At 45.9% G+C, this 18707-nt stretch overlaps 1 protein-coding gene across 1 annotated transcript in view; it reads left to right on the top strand.

Annotated features, from left to right (window-relative positions):
* AMOTL1 (angiomotin like 1) overlaps positions 1-18707 on the top strand; it is a 119163-nt gene that overhangs the window by 87519 nt on the left and 12937 nt on the right. The window contains exons 7-9 of the mRNA XM_068988728.1: positions 4140-4285; positions 8660-8809; positions 14563-14753. Coding sequence (XP_068844829.1) covers positions 4140-4285; positions 8660-8809; positions 14563-14753 — 487 coding nt within the window. The remainder of the gene's footprint in view (positions 1-4139; positions 4286-8659; positions 8810-14562; positions 14754-18707) is intronic.

Genomic DNA, 18707 nt, shown 5'->3' with positions numbered 1-18707 from the left:
TTTCAGATGCCAAGTCCATTCTCTATCCACAGGTTGATACTGCCAATCAAAGGAATAGCAAAAGCTGGACTTGTATGTGTTGGGGAAGTGGGAGGTATTCATTAATCCAGAAATCCAAGGAGTTGTCATAGTTGTCATTGTGACAAGGCAGTGTTTGTGATCATCGACTTGCAAACTGCAAGAAGCTCTAGTTGTGGCTTCTAGACTTTGCCTTTGGTCAAACCTGAGGTGTCTTTGCCCTCAACAAAGATAGAAACTGTTAAACTTAGGTTGATAACCAAGCAGAAACTCTGAAATCCAGTGGTTCATCCCCAGGTCTGCCTGCTGAGAAACTAACCCCTGGGTGCCCTCCAGAGCTTGGACAAGGCCAGTGGGCACCATGCCTGTTCAGATGTTGTCCAAACCCAGGGAGCTAGTGCTCAAATGTCAGTAATTTTGCACAGAAGGCATGAAATACTCTGGTCCTCCCAGGGCTGTGGATGGGGATGCCCAGAGCTTCTGGCCCATTTGTTTAGGCCTCTTGCATGCACTGGGAAGGAAGTTTCAGAAGTAGTGTCTCATGCCACTGAAAGGGAGAAGAGAGAAGGCAGTTGGTCGTTGCAGTGGGATCTGAGAGCCCAGAAGTAATGCTCTCTTCCAGGTCAGGATGTTGGTGGCCTCACTTTGTTTTCAAGAGATGCCATTATTTCTCGCCATCACAGCCAGCGCTCTCTTTACAAGTGTGCTCGTTCATTCTATCCGTTCTGAAGCTGTTCCATTGTACGCTGATTCCCTTGACATAAGCTCACAGGGCAAGGACAGTGCAGTCAGGCGGGAAGGACATCACGGCAGCCGTCAGGAGACCGGCCTTTGTCCCTGGCTCTGCCCCAGCTGGCGGGCACACTGGGCAAGTGCCTTTGCTCCCGGGCTTCCCTTTCCTCACACGTTAAACAAAGGGGACAGAACTGGATGGTGATGTTTCCTGTGATTCCCTCTGGCTTTAAAATTGTGAGTTGTTTACTCAATATTAGCCAAAGGATTGATGCTTTTGAACTGTGGTGTTGGGGAAGACTTTTGAGAGTCCCTTTACAAGGAGATCAAACCAGTTAATCCTAAAGGAAATCAGTCCTGAATATTCATTGGAAGGACTGATGCTGAGGCTGAAGCTCCAAATACTTTAGCCACCTGATACGACGAACTGACTTATCTGAAAAGACTCTAAGATTGATGGCAGGAAGAGAAGGGGACAGCAGAGGATGAGATGGTTGGATGGCATCACCGACTCAATGGAAATGAGTTTGAATAAGCTCCAGGAGTTGGTGATGGACAGGGAGGCCTGACGTGTTGTAGTCCATGGGGTCTCAAAGAGTTGGATACAACAGAGCAAATGAACAACAGTAAGCAGCCCTAAAATGTCTTCGCCCTGTATTCAGAACCACACTTTCCCTTCTCCTTACGAGCGGCATTCCTTCTACTGCTTCAGTGCCTGTAAGACCAGTCCTTGATGTTTGATAACTCTGCTAAATGAATGAGTGGCCATCCAAGGAAATCATGAATGAATGGAACCACTGTCACAAGCTTGTACAGCTTCCAGACTTTGGTTCTTAGTGTTTCAGTTTGGTTCGCTAGGAGGACTATATAACCAGGATGAGGCATTTGAGTGGTGTGGGCACAGGGAAATCAATTTCTTTTTTTTTTTTCTTTCTTTTTTTTTTTTTAATTATGAAAGTATGATAACACATTTACAGGAGACTTGAAAAATACAGAACAAGGTTACATATAGTTCCACCATATGTTAGAATTATTTTTTAAGTAGATAAATTAAGATTTTTGGTTGGAGTTTCAGTATTAAACTCTCAAAAAGTAATAGAATGAATATATAGAGGTAGGATATAGTGGACCTGAAAAGCACTATGAAACGATTCAGCATAATTAAGATTTATATATTTTTCACACAACAATAGGATACAAATTCTATTCAAGTTCCCATAGACTCTAAACCAGGAGACATTGGAACATATCCAGGGGCATAAAACAAGGTGCCGAAATTTGATGATCTAAAGATACTGAAATCATACAGAGTCTGTTCTCTTATCACTGTGGAATTGTGTTAAAAATCAATATCAAAAGATATTTGAAAATGACCAATATATTTTCAGGTTCTGTGTGACACTTACCAAGAGGGATCTTTGACTTAGCCATTGAAAGCCTAAATAAAGTTGAAAGACTGAAAAAACACAGAGGGTGATTGCAGAGCAGAGAAGAAATAATTTTTTTCTTAAAAGAGAAGAATCTCATTTAAATGAGAAATTGATATCAAAGATACTTTTAAAAATCCCATGTATGGAGAAGTCAATTTGTAACTATTGTTGTTGCTGTTAAATGCCCTGTTTTCTACAAATATGAGTGTATGCACAGGGTTTTGTAACCACCTTTTTTCAACAATGCAGATTTTTTTTTCCTCATCACTAATATTCTCTTATTTAGTTTTAATGGCAGCATCCTATTCTATTGTAGGGTTTACTGTACTTTATTTAACCAATCCCTTAATTTTACACATTAAGTCCATTCAAGTTTCTCCATATTATAATCAACATATCTAAATATTCTAAGTTACTTTAAAAATAAAATATACAGGCATGTCTCATTTTATTGCACTTTGTTTTGTTGCCTTTTTTTTTTCTTTCAAATTAAAGGTTTGTAGTTACAAACTTTTGAGTAAGTCTCTTGGTGCCGTTTTTCCAGAAGTATCTACTCCAGTTCCTATGTTATGTTTTGGTAAATCGCACAATATCTCAGACTTTTTCATTATTATCATACTTGTCATGGTGACGTGATCAATGATCTTTGACAGTACTGTTTTGGTTTGGCCTTTTTTAGCAATAACGTCTATCTTAATGAAAGTATGAGGATTGTTTTTAGTCACAGTGCCATTACTGCACACTTGTGCTGGCTCAGTTGCTTCGGTTGTGTCCGACTCTTTGGGATCCTGTGAACTGTAGCCCGACAGGTTCTTCCGTCCATGGGATTCTCCAGGCAAGAATACTGGCGTGGGTTGCCCTGCCCTTCTCCAGGGGATCTTCCCAATCCAGGTATTGATCCCGCGTATCTGTGTCTCCTGCATTGCAGGCGGATTCTTTATCCACTGGGAAGCCCATTGCACACTTAGTAGACCAATATAATCTAAGATCTTCTGGACCCAGGGACTGAATCTGTATCTCTTACATCTCCTTCATTGGCAGGCAGATTCCTTACCAACCTGGGGAGCCCATAACTTTTATATGCACTGGGAAACCAAAAAAATTTATGTGACTTGCTTTATTATGGTGGTCTGGAGTAGAACCCACAGCATCTCTGAGGTATGCCTGCACTGCTTTGTAACAGGAGACATGTTTTCCGTAAAAAATACTGACCTCATGACACCATGGGCCCTGTCTGCTTGTCAAATGGCAGGCGAGGCTACTGGAGAGCCAGGTGGGAGCGGCGAGGGGGAGGCGCCCTTTGCACGCCACATGCAGAGAGATGTGATCACCCTCAGTTACAGCGTCAGCGGAGGAGAGGAAGGCTGTTTGCACACATCCAGAGCACTTCATCTTTCCTCTCATGAACAGAACCAAGAGAAAAGGTGAAGCTGGGTTACATGGAAGAGGACCCAGCCAGAGATTGGAGGCCTGGGTTGAAGCTCCCCTCTGCTGCCTGGCCTCAGAGCAAAAGCTGAACCTCCTGGACCGGGGTTTATTTTTCAGTGAATGGGAGTATTAGTGTTATCATTAGTATTGCCTGCCTTTCCATCACTGGTTTGGAAGTTAGAAGTGGGAGAGCTTGTGAGCCAAAAAGGAAATCATAGGCCCAAGGTTAATTTGAAGCCTTAAAGCAAGTGTTGTGCAGAAATGAACCCCTGAGAATATGGGCTCACTAGGTCTGTGTGTGCCGTTCATCTCTGGAGCTGTGACGAGGAATATGTCTAGAGTTAACAGTGGTTTGTAAGAAAATCCTTGCCTTACACACCACCCCTATGAACAAGAAGCAGAAGCAGTAGTTCCAGCCTCCACTTTGTGCATGTTTTTCAACTCCTAATCCTTGCCAGATGTAGACTGGCGGGGAGCCCAGACGGGGAGTGCTTTCTGATAGAGCTCGTTTTGTTCCTGTCTCCCTTCTAGACAAGGAATTCCTGAAGGAAAAGGAGAAGTTAGAGATGGAGTTGGCGGCAGTGCGGACCGCGAGTGAGGACCACCGGAGACACATCGAGATCCTAGACCAGGCTCTGAGCAACGCCCAGGCCAGGGTCATCAAGCTGGAAGAGGAGGTGAGCCCGTGGGGGAATTAGGGGGTACAAGGGGTGGTGCCCAGAGCCCCAAGGGCCTCCATGTCCATTTCCTAACCCAGCAACTTTAACCAGAGCCAACTCCAGGGGAGCAATGTAGGCGACCTCTCAAATAAAAATGAGTAAAAACAGAGCTTATCCACCCCAGCGTCGGGCAAAGGATGAGAGGCAGTGGTGAATACCGTCAGCAAAGACCTCAGTCTCAGCGATAAACCCAGCCTGCCGCCCACCACCTGGCAGGTGTCCAGGGGCTGGAAATGAATGGAAGGACTGGGAACCACTGGCGCCTGTGCAGAAAAGAGACTCAATTAAGAAAACAGTTCAAGTGTTGTGTCTTTGGGTTCTCCCGTACGTAAAAAAGGCCCAGTCTTCTGACTGGGTGGGGTAGGAGTGTTGTTCAGTAAACCTGTCTCCAGTTTTTAGAAGTTGGCTCAGTTAACAACGACCACCGCCCACAACCCTGCCCCCCACCCGGTCCAGGAAATATTGATGCTGCTCAAGCATTATGCGTTTAGTGCTTTTTTGTTGAAATCAAGCCTTTAGGTGAAGTTTTGAGAAGTAGAAAGTAAAAGCATTCCTCTCTTAATTGTGACTGACTGTTTGCAACCCCAAGGACTATAGCCTACCAGGCTCCTCTGTCCATGTAATTCTCCAGGCAAGGATACCGGAGTGGATACTGGAGTGCCATGCCCTCCTCCGGGGGGATCTTCCTGATCCAGGGATCAAACCGAGGCCTCTCTTATTGCAGTCAGATTCTTTACCATCTGAGCCACCAGGGAAGTACTTTTTCCTTTAAGCCTGACCAGGGAAGGAGAATGACCACTCCTGAGGCCCCAGTTCCAGGATCCAGGGTATAGATACCACAGCACAGAGAAGCCGGCTGCACAAGCCCCTGTGTGGTGGGGCTGAGTTGAACAGACCTGCTGTGGAGTGCAGGAACTGGAAGTCAGAGAGATACAGGACTGAAATACACTCCACCAGAACCCAGTTGGTGCTTGACACTCAGGATGCAGTATTGTTATTAATCTAAGTGCTTTTATTCTTGTTGAAAACGAAAAACTGTTCCTTCCAAAAACATCTCCTGGTGCCAAGGGACTCGAGTGTCTCAGCAAACTTCAAGCCTGAAGCAGTTAAAGGCAAAGATTGTTAAATCAGTAGTAGTTGTTTTTCAGTTGCTCAGTCATGTCTGACTCTTTGCAGCCCCATGGACTGCAACACACCAGGCTCTTCTGTCCTCCACTATCTCCTGAAGTTTGCTCAAATTCCTGTCCATTGAGTTGGTGATACTATCTAACCATCTCATCCTCTGCCGCCCCCTTCTCCTCCTGCCCTTAATCTTTCCTAGCATCAGTCTTTCCCAGTGCATCGGCTCTTCCCATTAAGTGGCCAAAGTATTGGAGCTTCAGTATCAGTCCTTCTGGTGAATAGTCAGGGTTGATCTCCTTAGGATTGACTGGTTTGATCTCCTTGTAGTCCAGGAGACTCTCAAGAGGCTTCTGCAGCATCACTATTCAAAAGCATCACTTCTTTGGCCTTCTTTATGGTCCAGCTCTCACATCTGTACATAACTACTGGAAAAACCATAGCTTTGACTATGTGGACCTTTGTCAGCAAAGTGATGTCTCTGCTTTTTTAATACACTGTCTAGGTTTGTCATAGTTTTCCTTCCAAGGAACAAGCATCTTTTAATTTCATGGCTGCAGTCAGCAGTGATTTTGGAGCCCAAGAAAATAAAATCTGTCACTATTTCCACTTTTTCCCATTCTATTTAAGTCAGTAGCGTTTCATCCATTAGATCTGTTTGTTAAATCCCACAAGTGTTATGTACAATTTTTTTTCTAGCAACTTATGCTTAATTTTCTTTTTCTCCCCCTATTTTTTGGTCACACCATGTGGCATGTGGGATCTTAGTTCCCCAACTGGGGATCAAACCCATGCCCCTTGCAGTGGAAGTGTGGCATCTTAACCACTCGACTACCAGGAATGTCCCCGCATACAGTTTTAATGCCTACATGAGTTTTCTCAGGCAACAGCCCCACAGTTTTCCCTGTCACCACCAAGCAGCTCATTAAATAGGAAAACATTTGCTACAGAAAGTGACCTTAACCCCTGAAGGACAGGAGGCCTGCTTTGAGCAATGGAGGCTGGGACTCATTATCGGTATAACTAAGATCATTTCTCAAGGGCCCATCTCCATGTGTGGAGTGAAGAAAAATTGATTATTTTTTAACCTTTTCATTTAATATTTCTGTTAAAGCCAAAGTTGTGAACTCCTTGAAGACAGGTTCTTTATAATCACCACTATGGATCTTCCCTTGTCATTATATTTATATAAGATCTTTGCTCAACTGATTGTACATAACTTCTCCAAAATGTCTCATGTGTCTGGCTTCCAGTATTCCTCCTTGTTCTTATTAAAGAAGGGTGTTAACTCAGCTTAGATGGCTCACACTGAGGGCTTACCATAACTTTCCACAATACTTACGTGCTTGGACTCTAAAGGCAGACCACATGAGTTAGAATCCTGACCCCAGGACTGGTAAATCAGCTGTGTAACCTTGAGTGAATCACTAACCTATACAGTCCTCAGTTTTCTCATCTGTTAAATCAAGATAGTAAGAGTTTACCTTCTCTACTGTCATTGGGCAGATTAAACGAGATATTGCGTATAAAGCACAAGGCTTGGCATGCTGTGCTTGTAAAATGTTGGGTGATTAATTACTGTTATGACTAATCACCCTCATCATTACATACTCCTTGCTGAGCTTAGGGCTATTACAAGGGTGAATGAGAGAGAACCATGTCTTCAGGAATCCCGCAGTTAGAGTTAATACTAATTCATTCATTTAACAAATATTTACTGAACTGGATGGCAGGTACTGTCCCAAGCCTTGGGGACATACTGCGCACTCTGCCCCAGGGAGACAGGTCTTGTGGCACTTATATTAGTATTTTAGGGGCTACACACTCAGAACGGTATAAAATCCAGGACGTGGTAAGTGGTATATGAACAGTAGTCACAAAATACTCTATCAGATGAGGCTGTTCCAGCACAGGAGCTTGCAGTCAGTAGGTCCTCAAGCAACCAAAGTCACAGTGAAGGAAAAGCCAGAGGAAAACTGAGCCCGAGAGCAGGTGTGGAAAAGGCTGTTGCTGTCTGCACTCCCTGCAAAAGGTCAGCAGCCTCTCCTTTCTTTATCGCAGTGGCTTTGGCTAGGACACAGGCATTGGTCACGGCAGGACTGCCTGCTGAAGTCAGACACCGACCTTTGCAGTGAGCAAGTACTTTAATCACGAGCGTGTTCCACTAGCATGTTGCCAGTGCAGTCAGGTTGAACTCAGGATCTGAACCACCTGCCAAGTGTCTATACACTGAGATGCAGAGTGACAGGAAGTAGCATCTGGTGTCTTCTCACCCAGGACCAGATGAGATAAACGCCTCAGTCTGATTTTTGGCCCCAGCCAATCCCCAGCAAGTTAGAAATGTGCCTGGAATTTATGAACATGGACTAGACACCTAATTGGGAGGAAACAAACTCTGAGGGTAAGAATTTGAAGCTGTTGATTGATGGTTCTAAATCCATACCTGACATGATATTTACATAAATCATTTTTACCTTTATCTGCCTCTCCTCAGTTATTGTGTGATTTGCATGTTCATTAGGCCCTTCCTTCTCTCCAGGGCTGTCAGCTATGCATCCATAAAGGGCTCTGAAATCTTTAGGAGAAAGTTACTTCAAAATATCTATAATAAGAAATGTTTGTACTTATTCACACATACACAAATTGATACACATGCATATGTACATACAGACACAATCTCTCTGTTACAACAGTAATTGATACTATAGAAAATTTGAAAAATACAGAAGAGAGTAAAGAAGATGAGAAATTATCATTCTGCAATACAGGTAAACACAATGCTTTCGTTTCCTTTCAGTCTTTTTTCATACATTGATGATAGACATATTTGTGATGATGTTGTATATAACTTTTGACTCTAGATTTTTCAGTTAACATTATAGAATAATCATTTCCTCATGACAAGTAAAAATTCTTTATTAACCTCATTTCCAATGCCCATACATGCCGTAATTACTAAGCAATAACCAGAGCTATATAAATGAAAGCAGGTGCCCTCTTAGGGTCTTCAGTTCAGAGCATCCCAGCCGTTTTAGGTGTAACTGCTGGCCTTGGCCTAAATCTTTTCTGTTTCAGCACGGCTTAGGTATAGGAGTGGGGAAAGGACAGCATCTCCAGGTACTTTGACCTTTTCTTCCCCCCACCCCGCCCTCACCTCCACCCCACCTTCGAGAGTCACTGTCTAAATCCCGTGTTCCTTTTTACTCTGCTCAGCTCCGAGAGAAGCAGGCATATGTGGAGAAAGTCGAGAAGCTGCAGCAGGCCCTGACCCAGCTGCAGTCAGCATGTGAGAAGCGCGAGCAGATGGAGCGGAGGCTTCGCACCTGGCTGGAGAGGGAGCTGGACGCCCTGAGGACCCAGCAGGTGAGGGGCGGGGCGGGGGGGCGCACGCGTGGAGCGGGGGCGCATGCATGGAGTGGGGTGCCTGCTGCCGGTGGGCTGTGCTCTGCGCTGAGAGCTCAGGGGTAGTGAGAGCGTCTGTGCTCGGTGGTCCAGCCAGTGGAGCAGTCAGTCCACTCCCTTGGAGGGACAGAGGTCCTTACAGAAAGAAGTAGGTGACCCCTGGGGGCTGAGCATGGGGTAATGCAAGTATAGACGACTTCACAGAAGATGACTTTGAGTAGGACTCGGAGAGAAGAGCTTGTTGGCCATTCGGCAGGAAGCATCAGAGATAGAGGAGTTCAGTGCATAGAGGAGAGGTGTGAGACACGCAGTGAGTCCAAGACAGTCGGGGGAGTGTGTCCAAGGAGCTGGCTGGTCAGGAGGCAACTGCCAGTTTGTGGAGGGCGTTTGCTCAGGTTGGGAAAGTGGATCCCCACCCCTGCCCCCACCCCCGTAGGATCGAGGGAGGAGCCCGCCAGCGGTGTCAGAGGGGCCGGAGGGACAGGTGTCAAAGTCAGGAAGGCCAGCCTGAATGGCTCTTAATGTCTTCAAGGGGGTAGATATGGTGGGAGTCGGGGTGGGGGAGGTACCTAGAATGGAGGTGAAATAAGGAGGACATGACCATCAGTGAGTTTTCAGAGGTAAAGGACAAAAGAAGTCAGGACTATCCTGAAAAGCTAGTATTGGCCATAGGCGCTTAGTCTGCTGCTCCCTGTTTCTCCTGGTAACAGCTGTTCCTGTAACGCAGCTATGAAGAAGCTCAGATGAAAACACCCCAGCCCAGGGTCCATGTGGGCCTTGACAAGGGCAGACATCCGCCAGATGGGTCAGACCCCTTTACAGGCTGGTCAGGGGCTCCCAGCATATCATCGGCCAGCGCTGTGGGCCCAGTCCTCTGTGCACCTGGTGAAGGGTGTGCTGTAAGTTTGGAACCAGGGAAACACAAGACAAGGCTCCATGGAATTGTCTAGTGGACAGCGCATAGTGGTTATGGTTGAAACACTTGAAAACGCTTGAAAGCATAGGCTCAGGCCAGTTCAGCCCTTTCTGTGGCAGCATACACAGCTCCCTCTGCACATGTGTACTTGGCTGGAGATGGAGGTGTTGGCAAGATTGCCTGGAAAATTCAGGAGCCCACCCAGGCCCTCACCAACTTGGCTTCTTAGGAAGACGTGAGTCTGTCTCCGATCTATCTAACCTGTGCCACATTCCTCAGCATTTCAAGTCCACCCTTCGGCTGTCTCTGTTGCTCGGCTATTGAGATCTTAAGCTTCCCAACTGAAGGGTAGGCTCTTTGGTGCCAGGCTCTCTGGTACTGTGCTGGCACCTGGTGGGTGTTTACGAGTTTCTGGCTGACAGAATAGGCACATCTCAGTACGTAGAGCAAAAAAGAATGTTCCTTTCCAGTTAATGTGCCACCCACACCCTACAGTTACATTACTTACCCCTGGATCTTCTGAGTGCCATGAAACCAGACTCTTCATTTCAGCTCCTCTGTGTATTCTCAACCATCTCTCCCCCACTGATTACTCTCTGGATTTTTGTCAGTGGTATTGCTGTTGTAGACTACTCTAGTGAGCTGCCTTTTTACATATCTTCTTGCTGAAGAATGTGAGAGTTTCCCAAGAGGATATACCTAAAAGTGGAATTTCTGGATAGCGAATGCATATGCTAAACATCGCTAGATATTGCCAAATCGCTCTACAAAGTAAATGTACCAATTTCTTATCTGAAATGTATGAGAATATCTTCCTGTACATTATCCACAACATTTAGTTTTGTACGATGTCTTTTTCTTAAAAAAAAAAAAAAAAGAGGAAAGAAAGAAGCCAGACTCAACTCCATTATCCTTGTTATATATCCAGAAGAAATGTGAAGTTAACATTATTTGGAAACTATCTCTATTGCCACAGAGGCCCGTTCCCATATGTACACTTAGACCCTTGCACGCTCACATCCATTTTTTCCTTAGACCAGCAAACACAATGTTCCTGCTGTACATAAAGTCAGCTGCTAGGGGAGGTAGTTAGGCTACGTGGGGAGGACAGAGGAATTCCTGGGTGGTGCTAGTGGTAAAGGACCCACCTGCTAATGCAAGAGATGTTAGAGATGCAGGTTCCATCCCTGGGCTGGGAATATCCCCTGGAGGAGGGCATGGCAACCCACTCCAGTATTCTTGCCTGGAGAATCCCAAAGACAGAGGAGCCTGGTGGGTCCAGTGGGTTGCAAAGAGTCGGGCATGACTGAAGCGACTTAGCTTTGCATGCACGCACTGGGAAGACGGATATTTCAGAATTGGGACTCTTATGTGGCTTATAGTTTGGACTTGTCTTTGGAGGGGATAGCAGACCCCAGCTGTGTGTGGCTGACATGAGACCAGAGAAAGGGGAAACAATCTTCAAACAGAATTGCCCAGCATTTCTTTACATTAATATTACAGGGTTTTTTTGTTGTTTTTTAATGAGAGTGTTAATCTGTCTCCTCTGTTATGAAAGGCACTTGAGGGTTTCCCTGCTTTTCCCTACTCATTAAAAAGATAATTTTTTTTTCCTTTCATGCTTCATTTTCTCATTTTACCAGTGAGCATACTCCCTAGTGGCTCAGACAGTAAAGAATCTGCCTGCAATGCAGGAGACCCAGGTTCAGTCCCTGGGTCAGGAAGATCCCCTGGAGAAGGGAATGGCAACTCACTCCAGTATTCTTGCCTGGAGAATCCCATGGACAGAGAAGCCTGGCAGGCTACTGTCCATGGGGTCGCAAAGAGTTGGACACAACTTACCAACTAACACTTCACATATGTTATTCCGTAACCAGAAAAGGCAAAAATGTTGTCACAAAGAAACCCACCAGAACACCTTGGGGTTTTAATAGTTCCATGTGGCAGATACTGTATAGATTGGTCTAATTCCTGCCTGTAGTCTGTGAATAAGTGTGGTGATCACAGTTCTGTTGACCTTCAGCAGGGATGACCAGCATCCACTCTGGAGTGTGGGGTCACCCAAGGAGCTCATACTCTGACCCGCTTCCTCCTGGTTCACTATGAGGAGCTCACGCATCTGCCTGCCTGGGATGTGGGCAGCCCATGCTGCACCCTGCTCCTTCACCCTAGTGCCACTCAAGTATTTATCTGACCCTATCAGAAGGCATACTGAGGTTACACAAAAGGGATAAAGCTCCCGGTCATCTCTCTCTTCAACAAAGCAGTAAGGTCACATTGCCCACCCTCCCCATAGAAAGTCATTCTGAAAGGACCATTGAGAGAACAACTTAGAGCACTTTTGAATCAACTACCCCACAAAAGGGCTCTGCCTTTAGACACACATCAAGACACTGCTGACTCTCTCCACCCAGCCCTCTGACAACACCGAGCCCCAGATGAGCTCCATTATCCCTGCAAGGTGCCCTGGAACCTTCCAGAAGGATGGTTAGACTGGAGGTGAGCACAGTGGCATGGAATCGTAAATCAATTCAGAACATGGACACTGAGGTTAGGCTGACCAGTGTTGAATCCTGCCTTCTCCTATTGAAAGAGTAATCTGTCTGAGCCTTCACTTCCTTGTCTCTAAAATGGGGCACATAAATTATACTTACCATATACTTGTAATTACAAATAAGAGAATCTGCACAAAATCCTTACAGTGATTGACACTTAGCAACTGATGAAGGAAGAATAACTATCATTGCTGTTTTTTCTCATTATTCCCTTCAGAGTCGTTTGATCAAATTACTCCAACTTTTCCAATGCCACTGAGATAAAAAGTGACAAATGTGGCTGGACTGAGAAGAGGGAAGAGGAAGATAGGTCAAGACGCTAGGACCAGCAGGAAATAGCAGTTCTCCAGGAACAGATTCTTTTTTTAGAAGTCACCTCCCTCTACTTTGGGAGGTGAAGTGTAGTACTCAAGCATTATTAGAAGTTGGGAGAAAGTGAAATAGAGTAACAGTAAAAAGGGAAGGGAAATTAAAATTTTTAGAACTCACAATCTTCTCTTTCCTGAACAGAGCTCAGGTGGTCTTAGGAGGTAGAAGAGAAGGGGAGATATTCTTTTTAAAAAAAATATACTGACTTATTTTTGCTTTGGTTACACTGGATCTTCATTGCACTGCAGACTTTCTCTAGTTGGAGTGAGTGAGGGCCACTCTTGGTTGCGGTGCATGGGTTTCTCACTGGGATGGCTTCTCTTGTTGCGGAGCACAGGCTCTAGGCACGTGGTCTTCAGTAGCTGCAGCACGTGGGGTCAGTAGCTGTGGCTCTCAGGCTCTAGAGCACAGACTCAGTCATTGTGGTACACTGGATTAGTTGTTCCACGCCATGTGGAATCTCCCAGGACCAGGGATTGAACCCTTGTCCCCTGCATTGGCAGGCAGATTCCTATCCACTGCACCACCAGGGAAGTCTAGGGGAAATATCCTTGAAGAGCAAAATGAGGTCAAGGACAGCTGAGAGACCATTTCAAGGTCAAGGCGCTAATTAGGGCATTTCTCCCAGGTGAACACATTGGGGGCAAAGATTTTCTCTGCACTGTTCTTTGTGGTACCCGTGTACAGAGTGCATGCTTAGTAAATATTTGGTGACTAGCTGAATAGGCAGCAGAAGCTGGCCTGCCTGACTCTTCGTATGTTTTTCTGGCCAACATACTTACCCATTAGATTGTGCTATCTCTGAACACTTGAGTGCATGTATTTGCTCAAATAGCTCTTAACCCTAGAAGGTCACCAGCCTCAGATGCAACACAGGGGATTTAGACAGAAAACTGAGAGGTGGCTTTCTTATGGACCCAGATGGAGAGAAGGGGCTGGGAAATGAGCTTGACTTGCATCAGAGGTTTTCTGGTAGCACTTTGTTTAGCCCCTTAAATTGTATTAAGTGCTTTCATAGTTGTCCTATTTGATTACTCGGCTTCCACGTGGGGTAGGTGTTAATTTCTGTTTCCCAGATGACAGCGGTGAGGCTGGGCAGCATGCCCTCAAGGCAGGGGTCTCCAGCCACTGGGATCTAATGCCTGATAATCTGAGGTGGAGCTGATGTAATAATAATAGAAATAAAGTGCACAATAAATTATGTGCTTGAATCATCCCGAAATCATCTTCCCCCTGCCCCACCCCCAGTCTGTGGGTGTCTTCCAGGAAACCAGTCCCCATGCCAAAAAGGTTGAGGTCTGCTGCCTTAGGGCACCTCACTCCCACTTCCTGTGCCTCCCTTCTGACTCCCAGCCTCAGGGAAAGCAAACAGCTGAATCACTTCCTTGAACTCTGGAGAAAATGCCCTAGACCCAGAGGCCCAGTCTTCTTTCTTGTTCTTACTCTTGGGATAAATCAACTGGGAGACATTGGACAAAGGCACTTCCTGACAGGTGAAGCTGAATGTAGCCAGACAGACTTCTGGTTTAAATCCTGAACCTGCTTAAGAATAGCCTTAGAGACACAGAACAGTGCATTCAAGCTTCCTCCACAGCTTAGTTTTCCCGTCTGCAAAACTGGGATCACATTGTGCGTTTGGTAGAGTTCCAGGAGAATTAAATGAGCTAGAGGAACCGGACATAGGGGTTGACAGTGTGGGGATCCACCCATTAGGGTCACCAGTGCTGGAGAGGAGGCAAGGGCATGCGGATGCGTATGAAACGCGCAGCAGGACCTGCATGAACTGCGCGCTCTCCCCGGGGGAGCTCTGCCCACGCCCGATCTCCTTTGCAGCCAGGTTTAGCATCAAGGTGTTATTTCTCCCGCTTCTCCAGAAACACGGCAACGGCCAGCCAGCCGGCCTGCCGGAGTACAACGCTCCCGCGCTCATGGAACTCGTGAGGGAGAAGGAGGAGCGCATCCTGGCTCTGGAGGCTGACATGACTAAGTGGGAGCAGAAGTACGTGGAGGAGAGCGCCATCCGCCACTTTGCCATGAGCGCCGCGGCCACCGCCGCCGCAGAGAGGTGAGGCCCGGCACCGCGCGGCTAGGAAAACACAGTGGAAAGAAGCGTGGGGTGTCCGGAGTGGTTCACGGGTGCATCCCAGGGAGTGAGAGCGGTTAAAAGTAATTTCAACGTGGTTGTAGTGCTAGTTGGAGAGCAAGCTGTGGTGTAAGATTTCTGGAGAATGATTTCGGTAATCTGTCCGTCTTCTTTGGAGGACTCATTGGAAAAGACCCTGATGCTGGGAAAGATTGAGGGCAGGAGGAGGAGGGGGCGACAGAGGATGAGATGGTTGGATGGCATCATTGACTCAGTGGACATGAGTTTGAGTAAACTCCGGGAGTTGGTGATGGACAGGGAAGCGTGCCTGCTGTGGACAAATGGGGTCACAAAGAGTTGGATAGGATCTAGCGACTGAGCAACACCACCTCTGCTTTGGTTCCACAATTCTGGTTCTCAACATTTCTTTTAAGGAAATCATATAAGTGCCTGAAGACTTATGTCCAAGGACGTTCATCTCAGTGTGGTTGAAAACATCAATACATTTAAAACAGAGTAGAGCCCAACAAGTAGGAGTCAGTCAATACTTTAAAGTCCATCTGTTCAGCAAAGTACTATGTGGTCTTTCAGAATGATGCTGGAAAAGTATACTTCATGCTCTTTTTAACAGTGGGTTTGTTTCATGGGCCAGACAAGAACATGCAATCCTCATAACAGCCCTGAGAGTGAGGACTACTATTATCCTCATTTTGCAGGTGAAGAATTGGGGTTTAGAGAGACACAGTGGTAGTAATTGGTGGTACCACCCACCAAATTGAAATTTGCCCGGCTTAAAGCCTGATTTCACTTGGTTTGAAATGGTTTTCTGCGACTATCAGTTACTACCTCTCTTGCTTTATTTCCTTTGTTGTGGGTGCACAGCCTTATTCTTTCTTTAAAAATTAGCTCAAAATGCTTGATAATTCACCTGATAATTCTGTTAGGTTCGACCCTTGTCTGAATGAGCAGGTCGTTTCCCTCAACTGCTGGACCTAGCCTGCATTCACTTCTGCTGCACTGACCTGCAAGGCTGTGTGTTCTGCTAGTCCAGATTCTCACCACCCTCCTTTTTGCCCATAAGTTGTGGGCATTGAATTCAGAGTTGTTTGGAATTTACCAAAATTTTGAGTCAGCATATTTGGCAGAGAGCCTCAGATAAAACTGAGCATCAGTAAACCTGGACTAAATAAGGGTTGTTGTACCTTTGGGGATGGTAGGGTGTGAACCAGGCAGGAGAAGAGAATGCTGTCGTTTAGTCAGCCCTCCACTTCTTGGGCTCTGTGATTTCTTCTTGAATGAGGTAGAGAAGGTCCCTTGTGGTTCGGGGAAGTTACTTCATAAGTTGAGCCTGGGATGGCATGTTCATTACCCAGGTAGAGAATTGCTAGCTGAATGCCCAGATGGCACCTTCAGGAACTTAGACCAGTGCTACCCACGTGGGCACAGATGCCTTCTTCTGGGTGCTCAACACTCTTGCATCTGCAGACGCAAGTGAAAAATGACTATTTGGGGATCCTTTATTAGTGCTCAAGTGTTGATTCTGTATGTCTGTGCTGTGAGGGAAAACAGCCCACAGTGTCCCCTCTTAGTGTGTCTTTGGGAGTGGAAATAGGCATTCAGGATGCGTATCAATCTCTTGGTGAGTTGCAACTCCAGCTGTGGAGGAAGTTGCAGCCTCAGGCCAGCCCTTGAAATGTGTGGGTGACATTGGTGAAGCCCTTGGAAACACTTTTGATTTTTTACATAACTGAAATGTTTTTATCTTCAGCTGTTTGTTTTCTGAGCTAATAACTAAATCACCTCTGGATCCCGATGCAGAGAACAGCCCATCATAAAGTTGCATGGAAGGATGTGGCCTTGTTTGCCAGTTTAGTCTCACGCCTGCCTGTCAGTGGTTGCCCTGGGAATTGTCTTTCTGCATGACTTTCGATGGAAAGAACACCAAGTAGGCAGGCAGGACATCCACTTTCAGCCCTTTTGTTTCACCAGCATTCATTTTCACTGTGCTTACCTGCAAGGCTGTGCGTTCTGCCAGTCAGGGCTCTCACTGCCTGCTTTTTGCCCACTATAGGTGTGTGACTGCACAAGGCCTTTCTGAGTGTCACTTACTTTACAGAAATTACCTAATTTCTAAAATGGAAATTATAGTTCTTGACTGGTGATGTGCAAGGAAACAGACTGTATTCCCCTGGCTGAGAACACAGAAACCCCAATAGCGCTACCTTGGAAGCATGACCCGAGGCTGTTATGGGTCCTTGTTGTCTCAACTCCTGATTTATCAGATTAGATGCATGCTTGGGATCCCCAGGAGGGCTTCCTTGATGGCTCAGTGATAAAGAGTCCACCTGTCAATGCAAGAAACTCAGGTTTGATCCCTAGATCGGGAAGATAACCCTGGAGAAAGAAGTGGCAACTCACTCCAGTATTCCTGCCTGGGAAATCCCGTGGACAGAGGAGCCTGGTGGGCTATAGTCCATGGTGTCTTGAAAGAGTTGGACAGGAGTTCGTAACTAAACAACCAAAAAAAAAAAGAAGAGGGGTTCCGGAGACAAATGGGACTGGAATGTAAAGTCAGAAGTAGGGGATGGAACAGGTCTGAGGCATGAGACTGCTCAGTGGGCACAGGATGGGGGTGGCAGAGTGTTGTGAGTCGAACCAGCCAGAGCCCACACGCAGTCAGCCCCATCCCACTATGTTAGGCCCAGCCTTGGCCGTCTGTCGTCCTTCAAGCAGGGGAAAGGCCTCTTGCACTCAGGCAATAATCCTGTGGGATTTACCCAGCCCTGTTGCTCTCCTCCTTAGCTCTGTTTGAAGTCCTGGATGGATGAATGGATGGATTTGTAGGTGGATGGGGATGCTTTGCACCATCCCTCCCTTCCCCTTTCTTTGCTTTCACATGTCATTACTGAGCATCTAACGATTCCGTGGGAAACTTCCCTCCCTTCTACTGACCACTGCTTCCCCCAGTCTTACGAAAAGTCAGTTCAGAGGACGTCACATTTGTAACTCCTATCTTACTGTTCTTTTCAAAGAAAACCTCTGTAGTTTAGCATGGCTTTGCTGTTAACAACAAGGGAGAAAGGGAAAATAAACTTTTGAGAAAGGTCAAAATTCTGAGCTGTTATTGCTGAGATGCTAAATGGCTACGTAAGAACTGGTAAAGATGACTATTCCCAGCCATTAGCTTAGTGACTTTGCAGCGACTGCTGCATACTTCATGTTTATAGGCAGTGTGATATTTGTGTACCAACTGCTTTTGCCATCTTGATGGATTTTTGGCACCAGTGATCAGAAGTTTGAGAGGCTAGGCTATTTTGTGGGGTGGGGAAGTTTTGAAACTTTTTAAACATTTCAAAGCAATGTACTATTTTGTTGAGAGTTGTGCGTGTATACCTTCTAAGTTGTTTTCATCTAATTGTACCTCCTGTCCTTGATAGTGTAAATATGAATTTTTAAATATGTCTCCAGTAAATTCTCTAAAAATAAATCAGTTGCAAATGTTTCTGGCTCTAATTCCCTGTATTGATGAGTTTTGAGCACCATGGAGTGAATTTGTAATTGTGTCAGTATGTTTAAAGCACTCTGCTGGCTCCCTGTCTCGTTAGGCGTTCTGACTTGTTTTAGTCAGTTTGCACTTGGCCACATTCTTACGTGTGCCCTCTTTGTCGGTTTATCTTGTCATTCGTGTACCTTTGCTGAGGCCTTCTTCATAAAGACACGGGACGCTCAGGAGTGTGAAGGGATGGTTAAGAGCACGGACTTTGGAGTCAGGGATATCTGGATTTGAATCCATGTGCCTTCAAATTTGCTCTTGCAAACTCACTCATTTGTTCATCTGTAAAATGAGGATAATAATGCTTACTGCCCAAGTTCCTGAGAGAGCTACATGAGATACCTCGGGTAATGTGCTTCACCCAGGTCCGGGCATGATGAAAC

The sequence above is a fragment of the Capricornis sumatraensis genome, chromosome 16 (genome assembly GCF_032405125.1).
Source record: "Capricornis sumatraensis isolate serow.1 chromosome 16, serow.2, whole genome shotgun sequence".
Taxonomy (NCBI): Eukaryota; Metazoa; Chordata; class Mammalia; order Artiodactyla; family Bovidae; genus Capricornis; species Capricornis sumatraensis.
Note: the sequence above shows the minus strand (reverse complement) of the source record. Positions and strands in the feature narration are given on the sequence as shown.